General features: G+C 42.8%; 1 protein-coding gene across 1 annotated transcript; it reads right to left on the minus strand.

The window, feature by feature from the left end:
* Nucleotides 1-11,374: 11,374 nt before the first annotated feature.
* Nucleotides 11,375-16,702, minus strand: LOC139535593 (tumor protein p53-inducible nuclear protein 2-like). The gene is made up of 4 exons (XM_071335164.1): nt 16,446-16,702; nt 12,595-12,879; nt 12,365-12,491; nt 11,375-12,205 (listed from the first exon to the last, which is right to left on the minus strand). The coding sequence occupies exons 2-4, from the start codon at nt 12,707-12,709 to the stop codon at nt 11,947-11,949; spliced, it is 501 nt and encodes a 166-aa protein (XP_071191265.1). The 5' UTR covers nt 12,710-12,879; nt 16,446-16,702; the 3' UTR covers nt 11,375-11,946.
* Nucleotides 16,703-18,764: the final 2,062 nt, after the last annotated feature.

Raw genomic sequence — 18,764 nt, forward strand, 5'->3', positions numbered from 1 at the left:
CATCCTGTCGGGCTGTATCACCGCCTGTTACGGCAACTGCTCCGCCCACAACCGTAAGGCTCTCCAGAGGGTAGTGAGGTCTGCAGAACGCATCACCGGGGGCAAACTACCTGCCCTCCAGGACACCTACACCACCCGATGTCACAGGAAGGCCATAAAGATCATCAAGGACAACAACCACCCAAGCCACTGCCTGTTCACCCCGCTATCATCCAGAAGGCGAGGTCAGTACAGGTGCATCAAAGCAGGGACCGAGAGACTGAAAAACAGCTTCTATCTCAAGGCCATCAGACTGTTAAACAGCCACCACTAACATTTAGCGGCCGCTGCCAACATACTGACTCAACTCCAGCCACTTTAAAAATGGGAATTGATGGAAATTATGTAAAAATGTACCACTAGCCACTTTAAACAATGCCACTTAATATAATGTTTACATACCCTACATTACCCATCTCATATGTATATACTGTACTCTATATCATCTACTGCATCTTGCCATCTTTATGTAATACATGTACCACTAGCCACTTTAAACTATGCCACTTTATGTTTACATACCCTACAGTACTCATCTCATATGTATATACTGTACTCTATACCATCTACTGCATCTTGCCTATGCCGTTCTGTACCACCACTCATTCATATATCTTTATGTACATATTCTTTATCCCTTTACACTTGTGTGTGTATAAGGTAGTAGTTGTGGAATTGTTAGGTTAGATTACTTGTTGGTTATTACTGCATTGTCGGAACTAGAAGCACAAGCATTTCGCTACACTCGCATTAACATCTGCTAACCATGTGTATGTGACTAATAAAATTTGATTTGATTTGAATACATACACATCAATTGTTCACAGATATTCATGACATTGCATTTCACAGGGACTTAAATTGCATTGCTAATCTACTTAGAACATAGTGAGGAAGTGAATGCACCCTTGTTAAAGTTTACCTCGGGACCTTGGAGATGAGCTCGGAGACTGATGGGGTATACGCGGATATCCTAGCCCACTGGCCATAGCCAGCGCCGCTTTCAGTGACTGAATGTGAATGGTCCAGACAGTCCATCTGTAGATGCTCTACAGATGGTCATACCATCAACAAACTATCTGTTGATAAGCAAGGTTACGATTAGGGTTAGAATAAGAGTTATGGTTGGGGTAAGGGTTAAGTTTAGGGTTAGGATAAAGGTTAGGGTTAGTAGATAGTTAGTTGAAATGTTACTAATAGTTTGTAGAGCATCTATAGATGGACTATCCAAATAAAGTGTTACCCACTTTTATTAGGGGAACCTTTTCTGTACGCTGTAAACTACATACTGTACATGGGTCTCACTTCAGAGCTTGAGATGCAGTACCTCAGCAATCAATGGTTGGTGCTATAAATCAAATCAAATCAAATGTATTTATATAGCCCTTCTTACATCAGCTGATATCTCAAAGTGCTGTACAGAAACCTAGCCTAAATCCCCAAACAGCAAGCAATGCAGGTGTAGAAGCACGGTGGCTAGGAAAAACTCCCTAGAAAGGCCAAAACCTAGGAAGAAACCTAGAGAGGAACCAGGCTATGAGGGGTGGCCAAGATGTCCTCTTCTGGCTGTGCCGGGTGGAAATTATAACAGAACATGGCCAAGATGTTCAAATGTTCATAAATGACCAGCATGGTCAAATAATAATAATCACAGTAGTTGTCGAGGGTGCAACAAGTCAGCACCTCAGGAGTAAATGTCAGTTGGCTTTTCATAGCCAATCATTAAGAGTATCTCTACTGCTCCTGCTGTCTCTAGAGAGTTGAAAACAGCAGGTCTGGGACAGGTAGCACGTCCGGTGAACAGGTCAGGGATCCATAGCCGCAGGCAGAACAGTTGAAACTGGAGCAGCAGCACGGCCAGGGGGACTGGGGACAGCAAGGAGTCATCATGCCAGGTAGTCCTGAGGCATGGTCCTAGGGCTCAGGTTCTCCGAGAGAGAGAAAGAGAGAATTAGAGAGAGCATACTTAAATTCACACAGGACACCGGATAAGACAGGAGAAGTACTCCAGATATAACAGACTGACCCTAGCCCCCCGACACATAAACTACTGCAGCATAAATACTGGAGGCTGAGACAGCAGGGGTCAGGAGACACTGTGGCCCCATCCGATGATACCCCCGGACAGGGCCAAACAGGCAGGATATAACCCCACCCACTTTGCCAAAGCACAGCCCCCACACCACTAGAGGGATATCTTCAACCACCAACTTACCATCCTGAGACAAGGCCGAGTATAGCCCACAAAGATCTCCGCCACGGCCCAACCCAGACAGAAAGATCACGTCAGTGACTCAACCCACTCAAGTGACACACCCCTCCTAGGGACGGCATGGAAGAGCACCAGTAAGCCAGTGACTCAGCCCCTGTAATAGGGTTAGAGGCAGAGAATCCCATTGGAGAAAGGGGAACCGGCCAGGTAGAGACAGCAAGGGCGGTTCGTTGCTCCAGAACCTTTCCGTTCACCTTCACACTCCTGGGCCAGACTACGCCTCAATCATATGACCTAATGAAGAGATGAGTCTTCAGTAAAGACTTAATGGTTGAGACCGAGTCTGCGTCTTTCACATGGGTAAGCAGACCATTCCATAAAAATGAAGCTCTATAGGAGAAAGCCCTGCCTCCAGCTGTTTGCTTAGAAATTCTAGCGACAATTAGGAGGCCTGCGTCTTGTGACCGTAGCGTACGTGTAGGTATGTATGGCAGGACAAAATCGGAAAGATAGGTAGGAGCAAGCCCATGTAATGCTTTGTAGGTTAGCAGTAAAACCTTGAAATCAGACCTTGCCTTAACAGGAAGCCAGTGTAGGGAGGCTAGCACTGGAGTAATATGATTTTTTTTTTTGATTCTAGCAGCCATATTTAGCACTAACTGAAGTTGATTTAGTGCTTTATCCGGGTAGCCGGAAAGTAGAGCATTGCAGTAGTCTAACCTAGAAGTAACAAAAGCATGGATTAATTTTTCTGCATCATTTTTGGACAGAAAGTTTCTGATTTTTGCAATGTTACGTCGATGGAAAAAAGCTGTCCTTGAAACAGTCTTGATATGTTCGTCAAAAGAGAGATCAGGGTCCAGAGTAACGCCGAGGTCCTTCACAGTTTTATTTGAGACGACTGTACAACCATCAAGATTAATTGTCAGAATCAACAGAAGATCTCTTTGTTTCTTGGGACCTAGAACAAGCATCTCTGTTTTGTCCGAGTTTAAAAGTAGAAAGTTTGCAGCCATCCACTTCCTTATGTCTGAAACACAGGCTTCTAGCCAGGGCAATTTTGGGACTTCACCATGTTTCATTGAAATGTACAGCTGTGTGTCATCCGCATAGCAGTGAAAGTTAACATTATGTTTTCGAATGACATCCCCAAGAGGTAAAATATATAGTGAAAACAATAGTGGTCCTAAAACGGAACCTTGAGGAACACCGAAATGTACAGTTGATTTGTCAGAGGACAAACCATTCAAATCAAATTGTATTTGTCACATACACATGGTTAGCAGATGTTAATGCGAGTGTAGCGAAATGCTTGTGCTTCTAGTTCTGACAATGCAGTAATAACCAACAAGTAATCTAACCTAACAATTCCACAACTACTACCTTATACACACAAGTGTAAAGGGATAAAGAATATGTACATAAAGATCTATGAATAAGTGATGGTACAGAACGGCATAGGCAAGATGCAGTAGATGGTATCGAGTACAGTATATACATATGAGATAAGTAATGTAGTGTATGTAAACATAAAAGTGGCATAGTTTAAAGTGGCTAGTGATACATGTATTACATAAAGATGGCAAGATGCAGTAGATGATAAAGTACAGTATATACATTATATTAAGTGGCATTGTTTAAAGTGGCTAGTGATACATTTTTTTATCAATTCCCATCAATTTCCATTATTAAAGTGAGTTGGAGTTGAGTCAGTATGTTGGCAGCAGCCACTCAATGTTAGTGGTGGTTAGTGGAAGCTGTTTTTCAGTCTCTCGGTCCCTGCTTTGATGCACCTGTACTGACCTCGCCTTCTGGATGATAGCGGGGTGAACAGGCAGTGGCTCGGGTGGTTGTTGTCTTTAATGATCTTTATGGCCTTCCTGTGACATCGGGTGGTGTAGGTGTCCTGGAGGGCAGGTAGTTTGCCCCCAGTGATGCGTTCTGCAGACCTCACTACCCTCTGGAGAGCCTTACGGTTGTGGGCGGAGCAGTTGCCGTACCAGGCGGTGATACAGCCCGACAGGATGCTCTCGATTGTGCATCTGTAGAAGTTTGAGAGTGCTTTTGGTGACAAGCCGAATTTCTTCAGCCTCCTGAGGTTGAAGAGGCGCTGCTGCGCCTTCTTCACAACGCTGTCTGTGTGGGTGGACCAATTCAGTTTGTCCGTGATTTGTACGCCGAGGAACTTAAAACTTACTACCCTCTCCACTACTGTCCCGTCGATGTGGATAGGGGGGTGCTCCCTCTGCTGTTTCCTGAAGTCCACAATCATCTCCTTTGTTTTGTTGACGTTGAGTGTGAGGTTATTTTCCTGACACCACACTCCGAGGGCCCTCACCTCCTCCCTGTAGGCCGTCTCGTCGTTGTTGGTAATCAAGCCTACCACTGTAGTGTCGTCCGCAAACTTGATGATTGAGTTGGAGGTGTGCATGGCCACGCAGTCGTGGGTGAACAGGGAGTACAGGAGAGGGCTCAGAACGCACCCTTGTGGGGCCCCAGTGTTGAGGATCAGCGGGGTGGAGATGTTGTTACCTACCCTCACCACCTGGGGGCGGCCCGTCAGGAAGTCCAGTACCCAGTTGCACAGGAGGGGGTCGAGACCCAGGGTCTCGAGCTTGGTGACGAGTTTGGAGGGTACTATGGTGTTAAATGCTGAGCTGTAGTCGATGAACAGCATTCTCACATAGGTATTCCTCTTGTCCAGATGGGTTAGGGCAGTGTAGAGTGGGGTTGTGATTGCGTTGTCTGTGGACCTATTGGGGCGGTAAGCATATTGGAGTGGGTCTAGGGTGTCAGGTAGGGTGGAGGTGACATGGTCCTTGACTAGTCTCTCAAAGCACTTCATGATGACGGAAGTGAGTGCTACGGGGCGGTAGTCGTTTAGCTCCGTTACCTTCGCTTTCTTGGGAACAGGAACAATGGTGGCCCTCTTGAAGCATGTGGGAACAGCAGACTGGGATAAGGATTGATTGAATATGTCCATAAACACACCAGCCAGCTGGTCTGCGCATGCTCTGAGGACACGGCTGGGGATGCCGTCTGGGCCTGCAGCCTTGCGAGGGTTAACACCTTTAAATGTTTTACTCACGTCGGCTGCAGTGAAGGAGAGTCCGCAGGTTTTGGTAGCGGGCCGTGTTCAAAGCGAGCAAAGAAGTTATTTAGTCTGACTGGGAGCAAGACATCCTGGTCCGCGACGGGGCTGGTTTTCTTTTTGTAATCCGTGATTGACTGTAGACCCTGCCACATACCTCTTGTGTCTGAGCCGTTGAATTGCAACTCTACTTTGTCTCTATACTGATGCTTAGCTTGTTTGATTGTCTTGCGGAGGGAATAGCTACACTGTTTGTATTCGGTCATGTTTCCGGTCACCTTGCCCTGGTTAAAAGCAGTGGTTCGTGCTTTCAGTTTCGCACAAATGCTGCCATCAATCCACGGTTTCTGGTTTGGGAATGTTATTATAGTTGCTGTGGGTACGACATCGCCGATGCACTTTCTAATGAACTCGCTCACCGAATCAGCGTATTCGTCAATGTTGTTGTTGGACGCAATACGGAACATATCCCAATCCATGTGATCGAAGCAGTCTTGAAGCGTGGAATCAGATTGGTCGGACCAGCGTTGAACAGACCTGAGCACGGGAGCTTCTTGTTTTAGTTTCTGTCTGTAGGCTGGAAGCAACAAAATGGAGTCGTGGTCAGCTTTTCCGAAAGGAGGGCGGGGGAGGGCCTTATATGCGTCGCGGAAGTTAGAATAACAATGATCCAGGGTTTTACCAGCGCTGGTTGCGCAATTGATATGCTAATAGAATTTAGGGAGTCTTGTTTTCAGATTAGCCTTGTTAAAATCCCCAGCTACAATGAATGCAGCCTCAGGATATGTGGTTTCCAGTTTACATAGAGTCAAATAAAGTTCGTTCAGGGCCATCGCTGTGTCTGCTTGGGGGGGAATATATATGGCTATGATTATAATCGAAGAGAATTCCCTTGGTAGATAATGCGGTCGACATTTGATTGTGAGGAATTCTAAGTCAGGTGTACAGAAGGACTTGAGTTCCTGTATGTTGTTATGATCACACCACGTCTCGTTAATCATAAGGCATACCCCCCCGCCCCTCTTCTTAGCAGAAAGATGCTTGTTTCTGTCGGCGCGATGCGTGAAGAAACCAGCTGGGTGCACCGACTCCGATAGCATCTTTCGAGTGAGCCATGTTTCCGTGAAGCAAAGAACGTTACAGTCTCTGATGTCTCTCTGGAAGGCAACCCTTGCTCGGATTTCATCAACCTTGTTGTCAAGAGACTGGACATTGGCGAGAAGTATGCTAGGGAGTGGTGCGCGATGTGTCCGTCACCCGAACCTGACCAGAAGACCGCTTCGATTGCCCCTTTTACGGCGACGTTGTTTAGGTTCGCCGGCTGGGATCAGATCCATTGTCCTGGGTGGAAGGCAAAACACAGGATCCGCTTCGGGAAAGTCATATTCCTGGTCGTAATGATGGTGAGTTGACGTTGCTCTTATATTCAGTAGTTCCTCCCGACTGTATGTAATAAAACCTAAGATTACCTGGGGTACCAATGTAAGAAATAACACGTAAAAAAACAAAATACTGCATAGTTTCCTAGGAACGCGAAGCGAGGCGGCCATCTCTGTCGGCGCCGGAAGTAATTCACAGAGACAAACTAATATCTTTCCGACAGATAAGATCTAAACCAGGCCAGAACTTCAGGAAGGCAGTGAGTTGCTGTGCAACAGCTTTTTCTCAAATTTTTGAGAGGAATGGAAGATTCGATATAGGCCGATAGTTTTTTATATTTTCTGGGTCAAGGTTTGGCTTTTTCAAGAGAGGCTTTATTACTGCCACTTTTAGTGAGTTTGGTACACATCCGGTGGATAGAGAGCCGTTTATTATATACAACATAGGAGGGCCAAGCACAGGAAGCAGCTCTTTCAGTAGTTTAGTTGGAATAGGTTCCAGTATGCAGCTTGAAGGTTTAGAGGCCATAATTATTTTCATCATTGTGTCAAGAGATATAGTACTAAAACACTTGAGTGTCTCTCTTGATCCTAGGTCCTGGCAGAGTTGTGCAGACTCAGGACAACTGAGCTTTGGAGGAATACGCAGATTTAAAGAGGAGTCCGTAATTTGCTTTCTAATGATCATGATCGTTTCCTCAAAGAAGTTCATGAATTTATTACTGCTGAAGTGAAAGCCATCCTCTCTTTTGGAATGCTGCTTTTTAGTTAGCTTTGCGACAGTATCAAAAATACATTTTGGATTGTTCTTATTTTCCTCAATTAAGTTGGAAAAATAGGATGATCAGGCAGCAGTGAGGGCTCTTCGATACTGCACGGTATTGTCTTTCTAAGCTAGTCGGAAGACTTCCAGTTTGGTGTGGCGCCATTTCCGTTCCAATTTTCTGGAAGCTTGCTTCAGAGCTTGGGTATTTTCTGTATACCAGGGAGCTAAATTCTTATGACAAATGTTTTTAGTTTTTAGGGGTGCAACTGCATCTAGGGTATTGCGCAAGGTTAAATTGAGTTCCTCAGTTAGGTGGTTAACTGATTTTTGTCCTCTGGCGTCCTTGGGTAGGCAGAGGGAGTCTGGAAGGGCATCAAGGAATCTTTGGGTTGTCTGAGAATTTATAGCATGACTTTTGATGCTCCTTGGTTGGGGTCTGAGCAAATTATTTGTTGCGATTGCAAACGTAATAAAATGGTGGTCCGATAGTCCAGGATTATGAGGAAAAACATTTAGATCCACAACATTTATTCCATGGGACAAAACTAGGTCCAGAGTATGACTGTGACAGTGAGTAGGTCCAGAGACATGTTGGACAAGTCGATGATGGCTCCGAAAGCCTTTTGGAGTGGGTCTGTGGACTTTTCCATGTGATTATTAAAATCACCAAAAATTTGAATATTATCTGCTATGACTACAAGGTCCGATAGGAATTCAGGGAACTCAGTGAGGAACGCTGTATATGGCCCAGGAGGCCTGTAAACAGTAGCTGTAAAAAGTGATTGAGTAGGCTGCATAGATTTCATGACTAGAAGCTCAAAAGACGAAAATGTCTTTTTTTTTTTGTACATTTAAATTTGCTATCGTAAATGTTAGCAACACCTCCGCCTTTGCGGGATGCACGGGGGATATGGTCACTAGTGTAACCAGGAGGTGAGGCCTCATTTAACACAGTAAATTCATCAGGCTTAAGCCATGTTTCAGTCAGGCCAATCACATCAAGGTTATGATCAGTGATAAGTTCATTGACTATAACTGCCTTTGAAGTGAGGGATCTAACATTAAGTAGCCCTATTTTGAGATGTGAGGTATCACAATCTCGTTCAATAATGGCAGGAATGGAGGAGGTCTTTATTCTAGTGAGATTGCTAAGGCGAACACCGCCATGTTTAGTTTTGCCAAACCTAGGTTGAGGCACAGACACGGTCTCAATGGGGATAGCTGAGCTGACTACACTGACTGTGCTAGTGGCAGACTCCACTAAGCTGGCAGGCTGGCTAACAGCCTGCTGCCTGGCCTGCACCCTACTTCATTGTGGAGCTATACGTTGTGCTATTCCCAACGAGTTGGAAGTCATCCAAAATGTTGAGGGCTGAGATCAGAGCAGCACCAATAGATAATAGTGTGTGATTGTGGCCAGCAAATCGGGGCGTTTCTGCATGTGGGCATTCCTACATCTGCAGGAATGCTCCCACCCCTCTTTTTACCAAAGCTGTGAGAAAGTGATGTAATAAATAAACAGACTCCCTCGCCGTAACGTTAACAGAACTGCGGGAAAGCAGCGTTTGGCAGGCGGGGGCAAAGGACACTGTCTACTGTTGTCCTAGGTAGCTAGCTACCGGTGTCGCTCCTGCCTCCCGCCTGTGTACCGGTGTCCTAGCTAGCTAGTACACAGTGTCCTTTGGCCCCACCTGCCGAGCACCTGCCCTCGCCTTTAATGTTAACAGAACTGCAGGATAGCAGTGCTCGGTAGGCATGAGTGAAGGACACTGTCTACTGATGTTCTAGCTAGCTAGCGGTGTCGCCCATGCCTCCCTCCTGTGTAACGTTACCGGTGTACTAGCTAGCTAGTACACAGTATCCTTCACCCTCGCCTGCCGAACACCTGCCCTCGCCGTAACGTTAACAGAACCGCTGGAAAGCAGTGCTCGGCAGGCAGGGTCAAAGGACACTGTCTACCAGTGTCGCCCATGCCTCCCGCCTGTGTAACCTTACCGGAGTGCTAGTTAGCTAGCTGGATTCCAGAGGGTGCTGTTTCCTGTAAATTAATCACCTTCCTCAAATTCTTCAGGATGTCATGAACCAGCGTCACCCTTCCACTACAGACAGAGACATGAATGAAGTCAGCTGGACCATGATGTCCTGTCCATCCACTTGATCACCTCTGGATAATCTTCAGCGAAAATCATTATGCCACATAGATAGTTCACCTTCTATTGTTGTCATTGTTAAGTCATCTCTCAAATGCCATGGAGACCTGGAAGGGGGGTTTAGACCCTGGCCTTATTGTGAAGGTGACCTTAGAGTGAAGGTGGGATAAAAAGCAACTGTATGTGTGGCAATTTGTGGTTGACACAAGCAAGATTTTATTCACATCAGGTAAGTGGCATTGAGTTGCTGCCAAACCAACTACCTGTGTTTTTGTTATGCTCTTTCGGAAAGTTTCCATTTTAGCCTTTAGTCAATGTGTCATCCATGGTCAACTGAGGTAAGCCCTCAAAGCTCTTGTAACCAACTTGTGATTGACCACTGCTAAGTTTAAGGCTCAGGACACATCAGAGGCTGGTGGGAGGAGCGATAGGAGGACGAGCTCATTGTAATGGCTGGAATGGAATTAATGGCACGGAGTCAAACATATGGTTTCCATGTGTTTGTGTGTGATATTGTTCAATTTATTCCATTACAACGAGCCCATCCTCCTATAGCTCCTCCCACCAGCCTCCTCTGACTCAGATACATCTTGTCTATATTCAGACAGGGATAATTTAGATGCACAAAAACAGTTCCACTATGTTACTAATCTAGTGGAACAGAAAGTATAACCGTTTAATGAGCTCTCCATTGCTAGCTTCCCTCTTGCCTGCACTTCTAAACGGCGTTCCATACACTTCCCCTTGAATTTACAACACCTCAATAATGTCAAACGGGTTAAGAATTACTCAGCCAATCAGATTGGCCATTCATTATCCAAATGATCAGCTTTTTTTTTAACCTATACCCAGCTGTTTTTATAACCTTCTTTCACACTGTTTCACATAACATTTAATAATTGGATAACATTACTATTTGGTCACCAAATAGCCCTGATCATGCATTTCTGACTCGCTTTGGCATTATAATCGAATAAAGGAACAATGGTGCAATCATGTTTTTATTGTTTTTCATTGTTTTTATTTCTATATTAAATGTTTTTAACCCCCACACGACAATCTGACAAAATACATCCTGTACATGTAATGATACAACACCTTTTCATTTCCCTCAACATATGTTCAAAAAAACATTTTTTGCATAGGCTTTGCACAGAAATGTGCTTGTCACTAACCAGGTTTGCATCCAACCTTTTTATGCGAGTAAAATGTTTGTCGGTTAAAAAATGTCATGACAGGCCCGATGGAAACAGAACATTTTTCGGTAAACCTTCCAAATGTTGACTAAACAAAATACGCCAGACAAGATAATATCTTTTTGTGTCGGTAAAATTAAGTATGCAAGAAATGTCAGTGGAAACGCTTTTATGCTTAAATATTGATATAAAAGCCTAACCGTCATATCACGCGATGGCATGTAGTGTGGTCCTCCCACTACGACAGTTTATTAGGCTACAGATAAATTATGATGAACTTCACAGGGTGGTGAAAGTGCAAGGTGATGAGTTTGATGCTCCTTTCCAATAAATATCGAGAATCTTATTCTGGTGACATGATGATCGATGCTTGTCTACCGTTTTAAAAATAAAAAGAATCTCGATCTGTTGTCCTCAATAGTCTCATCATGTAAATTATACATGCGCTCTTGCCAAAAACCCGCAATCTGAGTTCTGCGGATATATCGTAGTATCTTTTGTGAAAAAAAACATCAGTAGAGTTAAATGCGATGGAAACCCATTTAACTTGTATTTTTTTATTTGGTACATGGAAATTGAACCGCAAAAGGTATCTTTATGTGCACTATGTCATCACGCACAGACGTATCTGCAACAAGTCAATTTGATGGAAACATCTCTAGTGGGAAAATGTGCATATTGTTTTTATACGGATTTTAGAATATTCGCATTTACATTTGTTGCCATTTGGATGGAAACCTAGCTACTGACAGTGGTTTTCTCTGGCCACACACTATCACGCCTACAAACGTATCTCATTTGATATGGGGTTTACCATCTCTTGTCATATATAGTGCAGGTTCAAAAGTAATTTTAGCTGCCAGTGAACACGTTACAATTCTGACTAACAAGCTTAGTGTTTTGTATCAAATGGGGTAGATTAGGATTCATTTGGGGGAATAGCTTAATCTACACTAGGTATGACTGTATTTCGCTGTGCTGAAGCATGCTGTCAATCAATTTATGTTGCATTTGTGAGTGTGTCTAAGCATATATGTGTGTGTGTGTGTGTGTGTGTGGTGCGAGCAGATTGAAGGTTCCTGTTGTTCTTGTGTTAAAACTGCTGTTGGGTTTTCAGTGGCTGAAGTTGCGGTGTCCTGGCTGTTGGAGGTAGGTTGTGTGGGAAGAGTGGCGCTGAGTTCTCAGGCAGACACTGTTCTGCCGCTGGATGCAGCTCCGTGTGAGGTGGCGGCGGTCCCCCCGGGTCTGAGCCCTCTGGACACGGGCCACCTGCGTGACCTTAGCCAGCTGTCCAGCCATGGACACTGATTCACGAATGATTCGGCTGGGGCTGGAGGCGCTTCTTTGGACTGGGAGCTCTGGTTCTGACATCCTGCAGAGAAACACACAATTGTAAGCCTACAAATGCACACCCACAATTGTTCACAAAAGGGCGGACAATCAAAATGTGGAATCAGTGGTAGAACATTGACATTGTAAAATGCTTTTGACAACTTCCTGTGTCAAACACACAACAGTCTGTTTCTCTCACCTGACGTCAGTTTCTGAGATGGGTTCACTCTCCTCAGTGACAGTTAGGTTGGAGGGACATCTGTAGATAGACGTATTGGCACAGTCCACCACTGGCTCCTCCACTAAGCTCACTTCATTGACAGCTTCTGTAAAGGAACAAGAGAGCTAGGGTTACCCATATTATGTCCAGCAGAGCAAACCGATCCCTACTATGTACAGTCCAATCACTACTTCTTGTGAGAAACAGACCTTGATTGTTTACCAGAAACCACCCTTCCTCAAGCATTTCCGCAGGCTTGGATGTCCTCTGGTCTGTAGGGATGTCCTCTCGTCCAAAAAACAGACTGGTGAGCCTTCGGAACATGACTGGGTTCTGTTCAAAGTTTTAACTTAGATTCTGGGTCTCAGAATTGGTTGTGATTTGGTGTTGTGAGGTCGTTTGCTGTGTTCTCTCTCTTGTCCTTTCTGGTATTTGGCAGGAGGCTCAGACGTAGCAGCAGAGGCTTTGGTTGTGGAAATACTTCTCACAAAGACCTGGTTGATCAAGAGATTAGAAAAAAATCAAGTCTGGTTCCTATAACTCAAACCTGCTGTAACAACATTGTCTTCTTAATAATTTTGCATCCTCTTTTGAAAACAACCCGCCCAGTGATGAATTAGGAGTGATGTCTAGACCCCACACATCCATACTGGCCCATGGTAATTAATGCAACCTCAGGTCAACTGACCATGGTGGTCATTGATTGGCCAATGAGCCCTTTATGAATATACAGGGCCTAAATAATCAGCACCCCCTGCAGAGCTCCATTGTCAGAGTCCATCTGCTATTAAACTTATTGGGGAGGGGCCAGTCTATACTCTGCAACAGTATAGTAGCATCCCCATAGAATCCTCTAAATATAGTGGAGATTCTTTCAGCTTTAATAAAATGATAGGACACATTTTTCAGATGTTCTTTTTCTGATATTGCTGTTTATTGGAAAACGGCTATAATTGTCGGTCTCCGAATTGAACACTTGTGCCATTTTTTCATGCACACAGGGAATCTCCCCACCCCAAGCAGAGAAAGCATGGTTTCTTATGGTAGCCTTGATCAATGTGACTGGGGCTTATCATGCACAAGGTCCCACATTCAGCTTATGAGAACAGTTTTGGGATAGATAATAAGCGAGCAGATCTAGTGACACGAGGCCCATGGCTGCAGAGTCCACTGTGGTATTAGGCTCGAGGTTAGAGCGCTGGGCCAGTAACTGAAAGGTCGTTGGTTCTAATTCCAGAGCCAACAGGGTGAAAAATTTGTCAATGTTCCCTTGAGCAAGGCATTCCACTGCAAAAAGCACAAGAAAGAAGATTGACACCCACCATCTGAGATTAGTCTGAAATTGTTTCTGTAGTTAGAAACAGATAAGCATTCCTGCAACCTTTTGCTGAATGATAATTTGAACTCTGAGAAATTAAGATAATTGATTGCACTCAAATTATCCATTTACATTTTTGGGATTTGTATAATATTCAATAAATATAGTACCCAACATCCGATTTGGACCAAACCTCTTCTTAACAATGATGCAAATGTGAGGATTCAAATTAAATTGTCATAAACCACTGCCCCCCCCCCCCCCCCCCAAAAAAAAACTCCCCGAGCCCACTGCCAGTATACAGTATCAGTTCACTGTTTGACAAGTAGTATGACTCTGCGGCTCGGAGTACTTATTTTGTGATGTTCCCCCCCCTGTTCAGAGAAACTAGTCATTTAAGTCGCTTGCATTTTTCCCCATAAATGCATGTGAAAGTATCTGGTTTTGCACACTAAATGCCACTGCTCATGCTATTGCCACACCCTTTTATCCATTTTGCTGTGTTTATTAAATGGATCACAACATTTTCTTAGCAACTTTGGGTAGAAAACCAATAGCTTTTGCTCATTATGAAACTAAATTGTCCTCATAATTCAAGCCGGTCCTCCATGAAAGCAATTAGGTTTTTCCTTCTTTTAGGCTTAATCTGTGTCCAGGAAACAGCCTGTGTGTGTTTGTGGTTTATTCCCTTTCAAATAGGTCTAGATTAGTTAGACCAGGGCTCTCCAACCCTGTTCCTGGAGAGCTACCCTCCTGTAGGTTCACACTCCAACCTCAGATGTAACTAACCTGATTTTGTTTATCAACCAGCTAATTATTAGAACCAGGTGTGCTAGATAACCTACAGGACAGTAGCTCTCCAGGAACAGGGTTGGAGAGCCCTGAGTTAGACAATTAGGCTACAGCAGGTCTAATGGTTTCAATGTCTACAGTACGTAATCCAGACACAGAGATTTTTTTCTAATCATTTTATTGAAAATCATAAGAATGCCATGCAATGGTTTATAATTGTATTATTTTAGTAGGGTTGTCATATTTTAGTCATCTAATTTCTCCATCTCAGAGAGCTGCCACTTGTTGGACTATTCAATGAGAGCTGGGTTGAAGCATTAGGTTGCTAAGAGAAAGAAGAGTGTCATTTATTTCATGGAGGACATGCTATAAAAATAACGAGTCGCACACTCCATATATAAACTCCCAGTAATATGTTGGGTAAATCACCAACGTTTCGGCATCACTGTGCCTTCTTCAGAGTAATGTCATGAATACTTGAACCAAGTTATGTAGACAAACAGTCCAATTAATGCAACCAATGACAATAGTGTGGGATGTGTCATAATGATGAAGTTTATTAGAATGAATTAAGTGACACTTAAAAATATATAGTTTATGGCATATTAAATATTGTACATAATATTAGCATCAACATACATTATTGCTTAATTGAATTTCACATTTAATTGTTTCCCATTTCATACTTGTTACATGTAATCGTTTGGTTCAACCTTAATGCATAATAAGCATCATCAACAGGTGGAACATTAGGTGTATGCTAATAAGCTGTAGAAATAATATCAATTTATAAGACTTGTTCATAAAAATAAAGACTTGTTCATAAGGGCCTGAGATCAACGTCAATATTCAGACTACTAGACATGTGAGAATAAGAACACAATTGATTTTCATCATGAGCAAAAGCTATTTGCTTTCTACCCAAAGTTGCAAAGTAAATATTGTGATCCATTTGATAAACACGAGACCAGCAGAATTGATAAAGGTATGTGGCAGAAACAGGAACAGCGGCATCTATTGGCCAAAACCTGGTACTTTCACACTCATTTATGGGGGGAATGCAAGTGGCTTTTGACCATTTCTTTGGATTCCTCACTTCTTAATCATTTAAGAAGATATTTGGTACAAATCAGATGTTAGGTACTATATTTATTGAATATTATATGAATCCTATACATTGAAATTGCCAATTTGTGTTTAATCAATTAGCTTAATTTCTTATAGTTCAAATTGTCTTTCAACAAAATAATGTGGCTTGAATGCTTATCTTATGTTTCTAACTACACAAACTATTTCAGAACAATCTGAGATGGTGGGTGTCATGGCTTGCTGAAATGAAATGGAACGATCCATGTGATGTTCAGGCATTCTACCTATGAACTTGATGATGGCAGCTACTCAGCTGAGCAAAGATGTGGTCTATGGGAATGGTTTCCAAAAACAAAAACAACATCCCCGAAAGCGTCGCATGTGTTAGCAACTGGCGTCACTATTCAAAACCTAAACAGCTTGAGCAGAGAACAGGGTTGGGGTACCACTGCAAGACTAAACGAGACAATTTCACGATGACTACAAAATAAAACTTGAACGTTAGCCTTATATCAACAGAGAAATAACTTTGAAATGAATAACTGGATATGAAAGCGTACTGGTGTGGTGAAGGTGACAAACTCAGTCTGATATGAAATGGAGGCGTCTGTAATGACAGCCAGCAGTAGGTCAGCTATAGAAAATACGGGATTAAAAAAAAGATGCCTCTTGTGAATGAATGTTAGGGCTGGGCTCCATAAGCTATTTATAAGGACTATACAAAACAAACAGTTTGCAGCAGACCTGTGAACAACTTACGCAAGCCTTATTGATAAGGGACCGATTTGGATACATGCCGAATCAAATACGACAGGTTAAAGCTAAATAGAAATAACTAGAGGCAAATAAAACGTAGTTTACCTTTATTCGGAGAATATTTGTGTTTGGGTAGGACATTCATTTTATGTTAACACCAAAATGTCGTTTGAATGAGGTTTTATAACCGATTCCTTGATCAATGCATTTTCCTTTGACGAGGCATCGGTTTAGAACTGAAACCCTGCACAAATTTTTTTCTCCAAAATATCTGCATCGGTTCTTGATTCCCTGGCTGGTCTTTGCAACTGTTTCTTTCGAAATGTAACAAAAACAGCTGATCGTGATATCGCAGTAGCCGTAGCACCACCTCTTCCCCCGCCCATCTTAATAATTCGATGAGGTTTAACGGCAGTTGGCATCCAATAAATGTTGCATTACCGCCATCTACTAGACTGGAGTATAACTCCCTTATACTTTGCTTGAAAAAAATGATAAATAAACAAATACCCTAGCATTTAACACTACAAGTTACACCCCACCACTCCACTATTTAGTCCTACCTCAGGCCAACAATCTGCAAGGATGGGACACCACCACTTAACACACCCTGCAACTCTTCTGACGTCAAGTCTCGCACACCCAAATACCTCTCTGCAGCTGCCACCACACAATAGTGAAGACATCAAAACTATGAAATAACACATATGGAATCATGTAGTAACCAAAAAAGTGTTAAACAAATATATTTTATATCTGAGAATATTCAAAGTAGCCACTGTTTTCCTTGATGACAGCTTTGCACACTCTTGGCATTCTATCAAACAGCTTCACCTGGAATGAGGTCGGTGATTGTGGAGGTCAGGTCATCTGATGCAGCAGATGCTGGGGGGGGGAGGGGTACATTTGCCTCTATACTCCACACACACACACACACACACACTGGCAGCAGAAGAGGCAATTGCCTCAGGTCTTACATCATCACATCATCAAGGGGCCTCGTGAGTTGGTCATAATAATAATAAAAAATATCCGCTTGAGGCGCACCCCCCAAGGTCCGCTTAATGCATAATAAATAAATAATAATAATAAAATCCACATCAAAATCCTTCTGTTAGGGATATTGTATCTTTTGAAATCGGCATTCCGCATCTGCGGTGGAAGGGGTTGACACTACTTACCACCAGTGGTGGAAAAAGTACCCAATTGTCAAACTTGAGTAAAAGTAAAGATACCTTAATAGAAAATGACTCAAGTAAAAGTGAGTCATCCAGTAAAATACTACTTGAGTAAATGTCTGAAAGTATTTGGTTTTAAATATACTTAAGTATCAAAAGTTAAAAGTTAAAGTACAAATAATTTCAAAGACAGCACCATTTTCTTGTATGTTTTATTTACTTACGGAAAGCCAGGAGCACATTCCAACACTCAGACATAATTTACAAACGAAGCATGTGTGTTTAGTGAGTCCATTGGACCCTTTTCCTGTCTTGCTAAGCATTCAAAATGTAACTTTTTGGTGTCAGGGGAAATGTATGGAGTAAAAAGTAAATACTTTTCTTTAGGAATGTAGTGAAGTAAAAAAAAAAAAAATTGTAAAAAAAAAGTGTAAAGTACAGAACCCCAAAAACTACTTAAGTAGTACCTTAAAGTATTTTTACTTAAGTATTTTAAACCACAGCCACAAAGTCATAATTATCGCAAAACCCTGCCTATTTCTACAATTTCAATTCTTAAAATCTGATTTTAAACCTAACCCTAACCTTTACCTCACTGCTAACCTTAAGCCTAACCCTAACCTCAAACTAAGATCATCTGTACACAACACAACATTTTGTTCCTGATCTGAGCCACAAGAAATGGCCATATGGGTTCTGGCTTTGTTTCATTTTACCCCCTCCCCCCCCATCCATTACTTTGTCCTGGTTTATTTAACATGTATGTAATAAAACACATAGCATAGGTCTACTACAGGCCTATGAGTCATTCTCCCTCTCTCATCCATTGGTTCCATACAGAATATGCTACGTCAAAAGCAAATAACCAGTGGAGATTATAGCATGTAAATCTTGGTGTGGCAAAACGACAAACACATTTTTTGATGCATGCCTGCAAAGCCACAACACGACACTAAACATCATGTTAATTGCATTATAGCGGTGACAAACTGTTAGGGCCTATATAAAGCTGTCCCAATAGCAGAGCTTTATTTTCAACACCATGGAGTGAATCCTTACCACCGCTACACTTGGCTGTCAGTGGAGCCTTGTCTGGCAGCAAAACAGTTCATTCAGCCTCATTTACTGCCTTTAAAAAAAAACTAGCTGATATGGCTGACTTGCTTAAACAAATGTGGTTTCTACTGACAATTGAGATGTACAAACTACAGCATAAGGGGATGACAAGCAGATAAGAGGCAATCCA

The sequence above is a fragment of the Salvelinus alpinus genome, chromosome 12 (assembly GCF_045679555.1).
Source record: "Salvelinus alpinus chromosome 12, SLU_Salpinus.1, whole genome shotgun sequence".
Classification (NCBI taxonomy): Eukaryota; Metazoa; Chordata; class Actinopteri; order Salmoniformes; family Salmonidae; genus Salvelinus; species Salvelinus alpinus.

Excerpts from the sequence above, each read along its gene's own strand:
- LOC139535593 (XM_071335164.1), bottom strand. The coding sequence starts at position 12,709 with ATGTTCCGAAGGCTCACCAGTCTGTTTTTTGGACGAGAGGACATCCCT. Across the intron at positions 12,492-12,594 it reads GTTTCTGGTAAACAATCAAG|AAGCTGTCAATGAAGTGAGC; the intron begins GTCTGTTTCTCA and ends GTTCCTTTACAG. Across the intron at positions 12,206-12,364 it reads ATCTCAGAAACTGACGTCAG|GATGTCAGAACCAGAGCTCC; the intron begins GTGAGAGAAACA and ends GTTTCTCTGCAG.